At 42.3% G+C, this 15,713-nt stretch overlaps 1 protein-coding gene across 6 annotated transcripts in view; it reads right to left on the bottom strand.

Moving 5' to 3' along the window:
* fez2a (fasciculation and elongation protein zeta 2a) overlaps positions 1–8,254 on the bottom strand; it is a 30,475-nt gene extending 22,221 nt beyond the window's left edge. For 3 of the 6 annotated variants that reach the window (XR_009827755.1, XR_009827754.1, XR_009827756.1), the window contains exon 1: positions 7,669–8,253. Coding sequence is in view for 3 of the 6 variants with exons in the window: in XM_062063062.1 (XP_061919046.1) it covers positions 7,669–8,054 (386 nt within the window). In the remaining 3 variants the exon portion in view is untranslated. Of the gene's footprint in view, positions 1–7,668 lie in introns of all 6 variants that reach the window. The other 3 variants (XM_062063062.1, XM_062063064.1, XM_062063063.1) reach the window with 3 other exon arrangements.
* Positions 8,255–15,713: the final 7,459 nt, after the last annotated feature.

The raw sequence follows: 15,713 nt of genomic DNA, 5'->3' as shown, positions 1-15,713 counted from the left end.
TGTTGGGACTAACGCGTTACAAAGTAACGCGTTACTGTAACGCCGTTAGTTTTCTGTCTTGCCTCTTGGTGAGGGTGGTCGCATTTTTCCCTGCTCCTCCTCCTTCCCGCTTGCTTTCTTGTGTCCTTGTCTTTGTCCGAACTTTTTGAAGCCTCTTTTCTTGAGCTGTCCTCAAATCTAAACATCAAAATGAATTTGATCAACTGGACTCTCGACGCAATTGACACAGTCTTTTCGACAAGGAAAAGAGGTTCGGGGGAGCCTGGCTGCCCTGATGGAACCATTGCTGCGGGGTACGTGAGAGACTCCTGGAATACTTGGAGAATCATGTGCCTCTCAGTCCTTTCCATCGAGGACGTGGAAGACATCTACCTATTTGGAGCTGTGATCGCAGGGAATTTGCTGATTGGGCTGGGCATTGCTCTGGTGTATCGTCAAATTCGGAAGACGATGGCAGCCACTCAAGGGGCCAACAGGCTGTTCAACGCAATGGAAGGATTGGGTCGTGCTGTGGGATCACGGACTGGAGCGATTGCTGATTTGAATCGCAAGGTAGATTCCATCTTGATGAAGTTAGAGAAAGAATAAATTGGAATTGTCAGAGCCAGCATACAGAGCAGGAATGTCATTGTTTTGACTGCTCGAAGAAAAAAACAACATCTTAATCTACGATTTGACTCCCTCGAATGGCCTTGAGGAACAGGCTGTTTGAAAACACTCCCCTGAGGACTCCTCAAAGATGGACGCTTTTGACCTTTCCCTTTTTTTTTCAAAAGCACCTGGGTCGGACTCTTGAACTCTTGAACTCTTGGGGCCGGCCTCGGCCCATAAAGACAATTCCAACATCTCACCCAAGTTAATTGGGCATACATGCACGCACACACCCCTCCCCAAATCAACGCCTTCACCACTGCTTAATTCCTCCGGGGTTGTGGGGGCTGAGTAGCGCTCAACAGCAGCTGCCGGCCTCCAAAGTCCTGTTGGATGACTCTGTTGCGAGTTGTTGTGATTACATGTACCATGTTTATGTGTGCCATGCTATGTGAGGTTTTTTCCTCGGACTCAGTCTGGACCATTCCTGAGGGTCCAGCCTCAGACTGATATTTTTTTTACTCTCCCCCCCCTTCCCCAATGTCACCTTTTTCCCACCTTTTTAAGGAGCGCCCTAAGTGGCTGATCCGTTGGCGGTCCCGTCTTGTCTCCCTGTAACGTATGTCTGCTCTTAGCGGGATTGTGCCGAAAATGTAATTTCAGTTCTTATGTGTCTTGTACATGTTAAGAATGGACAAATAAAGCTCTGAATCTGAATCTAACGCGTTATTTTTTATATTCAGTAACTCAGTTACCGTTACTACATGATGCGTTACTGTGTTATTTTACGTTACTTTTAATGTAGTATAAAGTGTGCTAGTGTCGTAGTTCTGATTCTTCTTGTGTCACAAACCGTAGAAGAGAGACCTGCGCTCTGTGTGTGTGTCTGAGTGTGGGGGGAGAGAGAGGAGGGGGGCGGGGGCGTGTCTGATCATGGCGGAGCTGCAGTCGAGTTTGTTAACATGGAGATATTTTCTAATTTTCACTACTTTTCTTTTGTCGAGCACAAAGAAAATAACATTTTTGTTAAATGTAAATTGTGCTTTGGATCAAAGATCCCATCTACTGCCCAAAACAGCAATTCAAATCTGCTGAAACAAGCTACATAAGCAACATGCTTCGACGTAGCTAGTAAAGAGAGACAGAGACTCCGATGCCACTTTCCCTCCACCACTTAAGGATTAACTCTGCCTCTGCTCATCATTCAGCACTGAAGGTACACACTCTGTCAATCAATGTTCCCTCTAATTGTTCATGTGTGAGCAAACGCAAAAACTCCCTGAGCATTGAGTGGAGCCCATGTGAGCAACATCAGACGTGCACACTGTGGCTACACCAGCAGCACACCTGTCCCAAACCTGACTAAATAACAACTTCAATCTCCATCCATCCATCCATTTTTTACCGCTTGTCCCTTTCGGGGTCGCTGGAGCCTATCTCAGCTGCATTCGGGCGGGAAGCGGGGTACACCCTGGACAAGTCCCCACCCATCACAGGGCCAACACAGATAGACAGACCACACTCACACTCACATTCACACACTAGGGCCAGTTTAGTGTTGCCAATCAACCTATCCCCAGGTGCATGTCTTTGGAGGTAGGAGGAAGCCGGAGTACCCGGGCCTTTCTTGCTTTACAGCTATGTTGTTATTATGCTGTTTGTTACTTATGTATGTTATGTTGCAGCTATTTAAAATAGTTTTGTCAATTTGTTCTGGCCAGAAACAAATTGGCCTTTGTAACATATCTTTGTGTTTGTGTGTTGTATGTAGACCACATTGCTTAGCAGAGTTCAGTGATGCAAATGCATGTCAAGTTGATCAACACATTGTATTATTCTCCAGTGCAATAACAGTACTGAAATGAAGGCTAAAAGGGCATTCATGGAAGCTTTAAAAAAAAGAAGAAAAAAAGAAGTAACTAAATAATTACTTTTCAAAGTAACGCATTACTTTTTGGTGTAAGTAACTGAGTTAGTAATTGAGTTACTTTTGAAATGAAGTAACTAGTAACTATAACGAGTTACTGGTTTTCAGTAACTAACCCAACACTGCAAATGACTAAATAAACCAAAAATATCAATACTACAATGGCATATACAGAAAAATATATCAGTGAATGATCTTAATGATGCAACTTCCTGTATTAGCATAACAGGACTGAGTGAGAACTCAGGGACACGACTCTTTCTTTTATTTTTTAAGAAAATGCATATAAAGTATTGGTAGGATAAGGAGTACATAAAAATATAACATTTCTAAATGACTTAAAGAGCTAATTTCATGTTTTTTTTCTACATTATAACGCTTTCAGTCTACATAAAATGTAATGGTGGTTCTTTGGTCAAAATGTTTTACAGACCATCTTCAAGCCGCTATTTGGCTGTCTCTTCAGTCTTATTTACGTGCCTCCACTTTGACTATGTCTTCTTTCCGTCTGCCATAGGTTGATTGGCAACACTAAATTGGCCCTAGTGTGTGAATGTGAGCGTGAATGTTGTCTGTCTATCTGTGTTGGCCCTGGGATGAGCTGGCGACTTGTCCAGGGTGTACCAAGCCTTCCGCCCGAGTGCAGCTGGGATAGGCTCCAGCACCCCCGCGACCCCAAGAGGGACAAGCGGTAGAAAATGGATGGATGGATGTTGTAGCTTTTACCGCTCCCCTATGGTGTCTATACTGACAGATATAAGTTAGAACTATACACTACTTTTTTTTTTTTTTTAGAAACAGCGCAGGATGCATATGAATGTACAAGCCAGTCTGCCCCAAAACAAGGGAATAGAGGAAAATAAGATATTTTTTGACCACAGCGTCGGACTACAATTGCGAACTCGCGCAAAGCACTTAGGGTAAATATATACCATTCATGGGTAATCTGCATACTGACGTCTGCTGCTGACAGCAAATTCCTAACGGCTTGTTTGGAGGAAGTACGAAGGAAGGCAAGATCATTTTATAAATATCTACGACCATGCCATCATGGTTTGAGTTCATATTTTTGGGACTTGTGCAGATTCTGTTAGGAACTCGCATGGCTGCAGTTGTAGTGACCCCAAGATGCAGGAACCAGGAGAATGACGAGCAGGTAAGATGATTTTAATATACTCAAAAGAGAGAAGGAAACAGTCATGTACACAACAGAGGTTCTCAAACAATAAGCAATCCTCGAGCGCTGAGGAGCCGGCGAGGCAGGCATAAATAGAAGCCTACCAATCAACAGCAGGTGAGGGGAAAACAGCGCTCAGGGAGACATGCAGGAAATGTAACAAAATGAGAGTGCTGACAAGAAATAAACACAAAACAAGGAAGCACAAACAGAGATGAAGTGACAGATCGTCACAGATTCCAAATACACAAAAGCAGGTACCGATGGGTAAGAACATTTGGTTTTGCATAATAGGTCGCTTTTCCATCCATCCATCTGCTTCCGCTTATCCGAGGTCGGGTCGCGGGGGCAGCAGCTTAAGCAGGGAAGCCCAGACTTCCCTCTCCCCAGCCACTTCGTCCAGCTCCTCCCGGGGGATCCCGAGGCGTTCCCAGGCCAGCCGGGAGACATATTCTTCCCAACGTGTCCTGGGTCTTCCCCGTGGCCTCCTACCGGTCGGACGTGCCCTAAACACCTCCCTAGGGAGGCGTTCGGGTGGCATCCTGACCAGATGCCCGAACCACCTCATCTGGCTCCTCTCGATGTGGAGGAGCAGCGGCTTTACTTTGAGCTCCCCCCGGATGGCAGAGCTTCTCACCCTATCTCTAAGGGAGAGCCCCGCCACCCGGCGGAGGAAAGTCATTTCGGCCGCTTGTACCCGTGATCTTGTCCTTTCGGTCATAACCCAAAGCTCATGACCATAGGTGAGGATGGGAACGTAGATCGACCGGTAAATTGAGAGCTTTGCCTTCCGGCTCAGCTCCTTCTTCACCACAACGGATCGATACAGCGTCCGCATTACTGAAGACGCCGCACCGATCCGCCTGTCGATCTCACGATCCACTCTTCCCTCACTCGTGAACAAGACTCTGAGGTACTTGAACTCCTCCACTTGGGGCAGGGTCTCCTCCGCAACCCGGAGGTGGCACTCCACCCTTTTCCGGGCGAGAACCATGGATTCGGACTTGGAGGTGCTGATTCTCATCCCAGTCGCTTCACACTCAGCTGCGAACCGATCCAGCGAGAGCTGAAGATCCTGGCCAGATGAAGCCATCAGGACCACATCATCTGCAAAAAGCAGAGACCTAATCCTGCAGCCACCAAACCAGATCCCCTCAACGCCTTGACTGCGCCTAGAAATTCTGTCCATAAAAGTTATGAACAGAATCGGTGACAAAGGGCAGCCTTGGCGGAGTCCAACTCTCACTGGAAACGTGTCCGACTTACTGCCGGCAATGCGGACCAAACTCTGGCACTGATCATACAGGGAGCGGACTGCCACAATCAGACAGTCCGATACCCCATACTCTCTGAGCACTCCCCACAGGACTTCCCGAGGGACACGGTCGAATGCCTTCTCCAAGTCCACAAAACACATGTAGACTGGTTGGGCAAACTCCCATGCACCCTCAAGGACCCTGCAGAGAGTATAGAGCTGGTCCACAGTTCCACGACCAGGACGAAAACCACACTTTTCCTCCTGAATCCGAGGTTCGACTATCCGGCGTAGCCTCCTCTCCAGCACACCTGAATAGACCTTACCGGGAAGGCTGAGGAGTGTGATCCCACGATAGTTAGAACACACCCTCCGGTTCCCCTTCTTAAAGAGAGGAACCACAACCCCGGTCTGCCAATCCAGAGGTACCGCCCCCGATGTCCACGCGATGCTGCAGAGTCTTGTCAACCAAGACAGCCCCACACATCCAGAGCCTTAAGGAACTCTGGGCGGATCTCATCCACCCCCGGGGCCTTGCCACCGAGGAGCTTTTTAACTACCTCAGCAACCTCAGCCCCAGAAATAGGAGAGCCCACCACAGATTCCCCAGGCACTGCTTCCTCATAGGAAGACGTGTTGGTGGGATTGAGGAGGTCTTCGAAGTATTCCCTCCACCGATCCACAACATCCGCAGTCGAGGTCAGCAGAACACCATCCTCACCATACACGGTGTTGATAGTGCACTGCTTCCCCTTCCTGAGGCGGCGGATGGTGGTCCAGAATCGCTTCGAAGCCGTCCGGAAGCCGTTTTCCATGGCTTCCCCGAACTCCTCCCATGTCCGAGTTTTTTCCCCCGCGACCGCCGAAGCCGCACACCGCTTCGCCTGTCGGTACCTGTCCGCTGCCTCAGGAGTCCTATGAGCCAAAAGAACCCGATAGGACTCCTTCTTCAGCTTGACGGCATCCCTCATCGCCGGTGTCCACCAACGGGTTCAATCATTGTATTTCATTATCCATCCATCCATTTTCTACCGCTTGTCCCGTTCGGGGTCGGGTGGGGTGCTGGAGCCTATCTCAGCTGCATTCGGGCGGAAGGCGGGGTACACCCTGAACAAGTCGCCACCTCATCACAGGGCCAACACAGATAGACAGACAACATTCACACTCACATTCACACACTAGGGACCATTTAGTGTTGCCAATCAACCTATCCCCAGGTGCATGTCTTTGGAGGTGGGAGGAAGCCGGACTACCCGGAGGGAACCCACCCAGTCACGGGGAGAACATGCAAACTCCACACAGAAAGATCCCGAGCGCAGGATCGAACCCAGGACCTTCGTATTGTGAGGCAGACGCACTAACCCCTCTCACACCGTGCTGCCATTATTTCATTAACAATTTTAAGAAACTGGAATTGTTAACAAAATGCTATTTTTCAAGTGTGTACATTAGGGCTGTGAATCTTTGGGTGTCCCACGATTCGATTCAATGTCGATTCTTGAGGTCACGATTCGATTCAAAATCGATTTTTTTTTCCCAATTCAACACGATTCTCGATTCAAAAACGATTTTTTCCCGATTCAAAAGGATTCTCTATTCATTCAATACATAGGATTTCAACAGGATCTACTCCATCTGCTGACATGCAAAGCAGAGTAGTAGATTTTTGTAAAAAGCTTTTATAATTGTAAAGGACAATGTTTTATCAACTGATTGCAATAATGTACATTTGTTTTAACTATTAAATGAACCAAAAATATGACTTATTTTATCTTTGTGAAAATATTGGACACAGTCTGTTGTCAAGCTTATGAGATGCGATGCAAGTGTAAGCCACTGTGACACTATTGTTCTTTTTTTTTTATATAAATGTCTAATGATAATGTCAATGAGGGATTTTTAATCACTGCTATGTTGAAATTGTAACTAATATTGATACTGTTATTGATAATATTCATTTTTGTTTCACTACTTTTGGTTTGTTCTGTGTCGAAATGTCTAATGATAATGTCAATGAGGGATTTTTAATCACTGCTATGTTGAAATTGTAACTGATATTGATACTGTTGTTGATAATATTAATTTTTGTTTCACTACTTTTGGTTTGTTCTGTGTCGTGTTTGTGTCTCCTCTCAATTGCTCTGTTTATTGCAGTTCTGAGTGTTGCTGGGTCGGGTTTGGTTTTGGAATTGGATTGCATTGTTATGGTATTGCTGTGTATTGTTTTGTTGGATTGATTAATTTAAAAAATTAAAAGAAAATTTAAAAAAAAATGTTTTAAATTAAAAAAATAAAATACATTTTTTAAATATGAGAATCGATTCTGAATCGCACAACGTGAGAATCGCGATTCGAATTCGAATCGATTTTTGCCCACACCCTTAGTTTACATCGATCCATTTTCTACCGCTTGTCCCTTTCGGGGTCGCGGGGGGTTGCTGGAGCCTATCTCAGCATCAATATTTTAAATTGTTTTGAACATGCAATCAGATCATTGCGCAAGTCACTTTGTTTATCTTAGTTATGGGCCGCAAATGGCCCCCATGCGCCGCACCTTGGACACCATTTTAAGATTAAGGTTTTTTTTTTTCATTAAATAGCATCAATGCACTGAACAGGCAATATAAAAGACGTAGCAATTTGATTTCAACATGATCGAGACGATAGAAGACACAGGCCAACAACAACAACAACAACAACAACAACAACAACACTCACTCGTCCCCCTGTAGAAGCGTGTCCTGGCAGACGTCCGTCACTAAGTCGGCGTTGGCCGCCAATGTGCTCACATCCCCGAAGCAAAAGGACAAAGTCTCGTCGAAATGGTCCACCGGATCCTGCATGGACTTGCTTTCCCCGGGAGACGTGCTGTTGCGTCCGTGCTCTAGAGGCTCCAGCCCGGCATCATCATCCTCAGTGCCATCGCTACCATCCAGGGGCAGCGTCGCAGCGGCGGACGCGCAGCTTTTCAGCGGCTGATCTGCTCCCACATTCGGCCAAGCGTCGTCCAAGCGAGCGGTGGGTGCCGCCATAGCCCACCCGGATCTGCCTAGTCGCGCCGGCTGGATGATGGATGTGCGGCTGGCATCCCCCACCTCCTCCATGCCGCCATGGGCCTGTCCGCTGCTGCTGAGGCTGCACACAGTCGACTATAATGGCCGATCCACAGTATCGCGCACAGTACGACACGGGATGAAGAATGCCGCCATCTTGTGCCCATATGACTTAATTGTGTTTCATCATTTTGATCAGATAAGCCCTCCAAGCTTTAAATGCGTTGCAGTACAGAAATGGCGCCGTCCTTTGGACAAAACAAGAACGGTCTACTATGCGTGGGTGGATCATTTCAAATATTGGATCTATACTGGATTGGAGTTTTCTTTCATAATAATAAAATAATAATGTAATTTTAATAATGTATTTTATTTTGAAGCACTTTTTTATAAGAAATAAACGTATAATTAATTTAACAAAAAAGCAATAAATACTACATTATCACCCATTCACTGAAAAAAGTGTTTTCTATGTTTTTGTAGCGTTGATATTATTATATTCATATATTGTTCTATTGTTTACAAAGTCAGAAAGCATTGAAAGCCTTGTTCCCTTTTTTTTAGTTGTTTTGTACGACTGAATTTATTTTCCCCAAAAATGTGTGTAGTAAAAAGTAACCATTTTGGGTTTATATTGTTACATTTTACATTATATTGTAATAAATGTATACTAAATTGTAAAGTTGTTGACATTATTTGCCAATTTTTTTCAATCAATCAATCAATCAATGTTTATTTATATAGCCCTAAATCACAAGTGTCTCAAAGGGCTAGTTATTATAATCATGGTCAACAAATTAAAGGCGAAATCACAAAATCTTTCAATGATAAAGTATCGGTATCAGCATGCTATACAGTAAAGATGCCAATGTTATCTATATTGGATTGGAGTTTTCTTTCATAATAATAAAATAATAATGTGATTTTAATAATGTATTTTATTTTAAAGCGCTTTTCTCATAAGCAATAAACGTATAATTAATTGAACAAAAAAGCAATAAATACTGCATTATCACACATTCACAGAAAAAAGTGTTTTCTATGTTTTTGTTGCGTTGATATTATTGTATTCATATATTGTTCTATTGTTTACAAAGTCAGAAAGCATTGAAAGCCTTGTTCCCTTTTTTTTAGTTGTTTTGTACGACTGAATTTATTTTCCCCAAAAATGTGGTTTATATTGTTACATTTTACATTATATTGTAATATATGTATACTAAATTGTAAAGTTGATCAAATTATTTGCCTAATTTTTTGTAGTTATTATAATCATGGTCAACAAATTAAAGGCGAAATCACTCAATGATAAAGTATCAGTATCAGTATCAGCATATAGTGCTATGAGGCCAATGTTATCTATGTTGGGTTTGAGTTTTCTTTCGTAATAATAAAAAAATAATAATGTAATTTTAATAATGTATTTTATTTTGAAGCACTTTTCTCATAAGCAATACATGTATAATTAATTGAACAAAAAAAGCAATTAATACAGAATGATCACCCACGCACTGAAAAAAGTTGTTTTTATGTTATTGTTGCGTTGATATTATTATATTCATATATTGCTCTATTGTTTACAAACTCTTTTTTTAGTTATTTTATATGACTAAATGTATTTTTCTCAAAAATGTGTGTAATAAAAAGTAATCATTTGGTGTTTAGATTGTTACATTTTACATTATATTGTAAAATATGTATACTAAATCGTAAAGTTTATATCATTGTTTGCCTAATTTTGTGTGGTTATCATGGTCAACAAATTAAAGGCGAAATCACAAAATCATTCAATGATAAAGTTTCGGTGTCAGCATAGTGCTATACAGTAAAGAGGCCAATGTTATCTATATTGGATTGGAGTTTTCTTTCATAATAATAAAATAGTAATACTGTCATTTTAATAACGTATTTTATTTTGAAGCACTTTTCTCATAAGCAATAAATGTATAATCAATTGAACAAAAAGTAATGAATACAGAATGATCACCCATGCACTAAAAAACTTTGTTTTTATGTTTTTGTTGCATTGATATTATTATATTCATATATTGTTGTATTGTGTACAAACTCTTTTTATTAGTTATTTTGTACGACTGAATTTATTTTTCTCAAAAATGTGTGTAAAGTAATCATTTTGTGTTTATATTGTTACATTTTGCATAATATTGTAATATATGTATACTAAATTGTAAAGTTGATGACATTATTTGCCTATTTTTTTGTAGTTATTATAATCATGGTCAACAAATTAAAGGCGAAATCACAAAATCATTCAATGATAAAGTATCGGTGTCAGTATAGTGCTATACAATTTTTACTTAGTATCGAAGTAATCTAAAAATCTGCACTATCGCCCATCTCCACTATCCACACGTCCATGGTCAGTACATTTAGTATTTAGTTCTATTTTATGTTTTTCACCATATTTAATATATACATGAGAAATTATTCAAAGCCATTCTTGTTGTATGGACATACTGCAACCCTATTTTGGCTTTTTCTTATTAGTTTAAATTCAGGAGATATATTCCACTTTATTGTATTGTTGGCTTTAAAAATACAAATTACGAATATCAATGTGTGTAAAAATCGATGATAAAAGTGATTAAAAAAATAAAGATAAGATAAGATAAAAAATATATAGCGGCGCGTGAAGAGATGGTTCTGTGTTGCTGTTGGCTTTTATTTGTGTAAATTCAGGAGATTACATTCCACTTTATTGTAGTTGACTTTAAGAAAATAAGTCGTGAATGATAATATTTATAAAAAATAGATTTGTAAAAATAAACCAAAAAAAATATATATAGTAGCGTGTGATGAGAGGTTAGTACTTCCGGGTTCGGTGTTGCTGTTGGTAACAGACGCCAAACATCGTTAAAAAAAAACCTCACAGTGCAGTCATGAGTTCGCCTTTATCGATGTTAAAGAAAACTAGACGCGCTCCACTCCAATGTGAAAGTGAAAATGCCAGACGGTGAGTAAATAAAAAGACTTGCCAAAGCTAACATATTTACAATCCGTAGATGCTACGAGCGCCAAGAGACTTCCGGGAAAATAGGTCACTTGTCCTGATTGTTTTTACCCCATCACAGTAAAAGCAAAAATAGTAACTGCAGTATTCTTAAATTATGTATATTTAGCAAATGATTTCACACAGGTTTATGGTGAAGTGCTAATCTGAAAATATTACATCATAACAATTGCATTTCACACCATTTGGTATAAGGTGAAAACATCAGTGTTTTTCAACCTTTTTTGAGCCGAGGCACATTTTTTGTGTTGAAAAAATCCGGAGGCACACCACCAGCAGAAATCATTCATAAATGAAACTCAGCAGCCAATATTGACAGTAAAAAGTCGTTGTCGCAATTGTTGGATATGATTTAAAACCAAAACCAACCATGAATCAGAACCACTATAGCTCTTGTCTCAAAGTAGGTGTACTGTCACGACCTGTCACATCACGCCGTGACTTATTTTGAGTTTTTTGCTGTTTTCCTGTGTGTAGTGTTTTAGTTCTTGTCTTGCGCTCCTATTTTGGTGGCTTTTCCCGTTTTGTTGGTGTTTTCCTGTAGCAGTTTCATGTCTTCTTTTGAGCGCTATTCTCTGCATCTGCTTTGTTTGAGCAATCAAGACTATTTCAGTTGTGTGGATGCTATACTTCTTTGTGGGGACATTGTTGATTGTCATGTCATGTACGGATGTACTTTGTGGACGCCGTCTTTGCTCCACACGCTGTAAGTCTTTGCTGTCGTCCAGCAGTCTGTTTTTGTTTACAAAGTAGCCAGTTCAGTTTTAGTTTCGTACTTCAAAGCCGCTTTAAAGTTAAAGTTAAAGTTAAAATTAAAGTACCAATGATTGTCACACACACATTAGGTGTGGCGAAATTATTCTCTGCATTTGACCCATCACCTTTGATCACCCCCTGGGAGGTGAGGGGAGCAGTGAGAAGCTTTAATGCCTTTTCTTAGGGGCACTCACCTTTTGTTTATTTTTGGTTTAAGCATTAGATACTTTTTTACCTGCATGTTGCCTCCCACTGTCGTCTGCATATTGTGATCACGACAAACCATCATCGTCTTACACAATGTGTTCCCGACATCTACAAAGCAATTACCTACCGGTTACCACCTACTGATATGGAAGAGTATTACACGGTTATGCTGCCTAGCTCTAGACAGCACTGACACTCAACAACAGCACTTTATTTGCAGACAACAATAACTGGATTGCAAAAAATATTTGTAACCCATTTAGGTGAATATATAATCTCCCATGGCACACCAGACTGTATCTCACGGCACACTGGTTGAAAAACACTGGTCTACAGCATATTCCACAGAAGTGTTTTGAAAAGCAGGTTCATGTTGAATGTCCCACCTGCAATTCAACTGCAGTGAGTTTTATTATGACAAGTCGGACACATTGATTGTTTGAAGTGTCTTTGACCTCTAGGGGCCAAAATCAAAGGCCTTTCAGGGAGCCTGTATCACCAGGTAATTACGCTGCAGGTCACACACCATCACAAAATGCACCGCAGATTCATGGACTCTTTTGTTCCTATTCAACATTTCAAGGTAATCCAAGTCTTGCTGTGGCCAGTCCCACTCAACCCAGTGATGTTGACACAACCAGTTCAAAAACACAAATCAAAGGTAAGAAAAAAACAATCAGATGTGTTTTAATAGAAGAGCTGTATTTGGAATGTAATGGTCTTAGTTTTTATATACAGCAAAATATTAGAGACAGCTATGATGCAGTGCAGGTTTATCCAGCGCTTTTGTTGGAAAACCGTACGCTGAAAGAATACTGGATGTTAAACAATAAAGTTCCAAATAGCTTTCATTGTGTCACATCGTCAGCTGATGCTCATTCGGCAAAGGGACCAAAGGACCCCCCACCCCTAATTTAATGAGTCTTTTAGAGTTTTTATCCCATAAGAAATGAATTAGTGTGTGGAGTTTGCATGTTCTCCCTGTGACTGCGTGGGTTCCCCTCCGGGTACTCCGGCTTCCTCCCACCTCCAAAGACATGCACCTTGGCAACACTGATGTAAACACTTGAAAAATAGCATTTTGTTAACAATTCCAGTTTCCTAAAATTGTTAATGAAATAATGGCAGCGCGGTGGAAGAGGGATTAGTGCGTCTGCATCACAATACGAAGGTCCTGGGTTTGATCCTGCGCTCGGGATCTTTCTGTGTGGAGTTTGCATGTTCTCCCCTAGACTGCGTGGGTTCCCTCCAGGTACTCCGGCTTCCTCCCACTTCCAAAGACATGCACCTTGGCAACACTAAATTGGCCCTAGTGTGTGAATGTGAGTGTGAATGTTGTCTGTCTATCTGTGTTGGCCCTATGATGAGGTGGCAACGTGTCCAGGGTGTACCCCGCCTACTGCCCGAATGCAGCTGAGATAGGCTCCAGCACCCCCCGCTACCCCGAAAGGGACAAGCGGTAGAAAATGGATGGATGTATAGTTTCAGGCCCAAACTTAGACTTAGACAAACTTTATTGATCCACAGGGGAAATTGTTCCACACAGTAGCTCAGTTACAAAGGATGGAAAGGGCAAGGATGGAAAGGATAATACTGGTATACAGTAGACAAAAAATGTACCATAATAGCAATATAAAACATAACATATACTATGTAATATTTACATTTTGTATATACAGTATAAAATATATACTGATATATTATATTATTATATTATATTTTTATATAATATTATATATTATATATTATATATTATATTTTTATATAATTATTTTTTAAATAAATGTTTGACAGAACTCATTTCTAATCAAAGTTAACATTTTCTTAACACTGCATAAGCACTTGTCTTATTTAAAACGGAATCATCAGTAGACATGGTGAAGGGTGTGGATTAATAAACTCTGCTTCTTCCTACTTCTTTTCGGGCATAATACATTCTGCAAATCTAACTATGTGATGTTCTTTAATGTAACTGGTTAAGTAGGGCTGCCCAAAAAAAATCTTGGTTCTTATTTAAGCCAATTCTATTAAACACTTTTTCAGGCCATCTCCACGCTTTCTTCCTGCGCATAAGCGTAATATGTCAGTAGAGGGGCTTTTGCAAACTGTAACCTGTTTTGAAAAGGTTTCATTATCTCTTCTTTTCTTTTTTTTTTTACCAAATAATATATTGTGAGAATCAGTTTGAATCCTGAATTGTTTCTGACTCGAATCGTCACCCCAAGAATCACAATCAAATTGTGAGTTGTTGTAAGATTCATATACCTATTGTTAAGTATGTCTGAAACTGGCTCCTAGTTCCCGCAGTCCATCCCTTCCGGGTGCCCATCTTGGTTGGGGCCTGCTGGGTCTAGTCCCCGCGTCTTTTGTGGTAGCTTGGTGCTGCAAGGTATTCCGAGGTGCTGCAAGTCGGCCAGCTGCTGGGGTAATGACCTTGTGTGTCAGCGTGTCTGTGATCTTCTTTTAATTCTCTTTTTTATATATATATGTATATTATTATTTTTAATATATATTTTATTATTATTATATTTATTTTTTATTTTTCAACCAGCTACCGCCCTGTCGAATCACCCCCCTGAGGGAGGGATTCGACAGGGCGGTTGCTGGTTGTTCCATCACCATTGTTGGGGTCCCTGTGGGTGGGGTGCGTGGTTCCCGTGGCCCCATGCTGGGCGGTCCTGCGGCGGCCGACTTGGGTGGGGTGGCCTGGGGAGGGCCGCGCCATGCTCTCCGGGGTGTGGGGGGGGTGGGCTCGTGGGGGCCCGGTTGCTGGTGGGGCGGGGGCGGTCTTCCTGTCCGGTTGCGGGGAGTCTCTGGGCCCCTCGGGCGGGGCGTCCCGCCTTTCTGCCCGTGTGGGGTGTGGTCTCTCGCTGGCTTGAGGTCTGGCTGTCCCTTGCTTCTCCCGTGCCTTGTCCTCTGCCGTGCGCGTCTGTCTGTGGCCTGCTCCTGGCTCTTCCGGGCGGCACGGTGGGCCGGGCTCTGGGGTTCCTGTCGCTGGCCAGCCTGGCTGCGTGGGGCCGGTGGTCCCTTGTTCCCTGGGCACCACACCTACTGTTTGTGGTTTGGGCTCTCTGGGTGGCTGGGGCCATACTCTGGCTCCCACACACACTGGGAATCAAATATATTGTACATACAAATACACATATATACTCACATACACACCGTTATTCATACATACATAGGTACCTACGCTCACACATACATACACAAATACAGTACATAACTACATACTCAAAGTTCGTACAGCCACACACACATTGTACAAACATACATATATCCATACTGTATATATACATTCACTGTACAAACATACATATACACATACTGTACATCCATCCATCCATTTTCTACCGCTTGTCCCTTTTGGGGTCGCGGGGGGTGCTGGAGCCTATCTCAGCTGCATTCGGGCAGAAGGCGGTGTACACCCTGGACAAGTCGCCACCTCATCACAGGGCCAACACAGATAGACAGACCACACTCACACTCACATTCACACACTAGGGCCAGTTTAGTGTTGCCAATCAACCTATCCCCAAGTGCATGTTTTTGGAGGTAGGAGGAAGCCGGAGTACCCGGAGGGAACCCACGCAGTCACGGAGAGAACATGCAAACTCCACACAGAAAGATCCCGAGCCCGGGATTGAACTCAGGAATACTCAGGACCTTTGTATTGTGAGGCATATGCACTAACTACATATACAAGTAAATATACATACATA

The sequence above is a fragment of the Entelurus aequoreus genome, linkage group LG11 (assembly GCF_033978785.1).
Source record: "Entelurus aequoreus isolate RoL-2023_Sb linkage group LG11, RoL_Eaeq_v1.1, whole genome shotgun sequence".
Taxonomy (NCBI): Eukaryota; Metazoa; Chordata; class Actinopteri; order Syngnathiformes; family Syngnathidae; genus Entelurus; species Entelurus aequoreus.
Note: the sequence above shows the minus strand (reverse complement) of the source record. Positions and strands in the feature narration are given on the sequence as shown.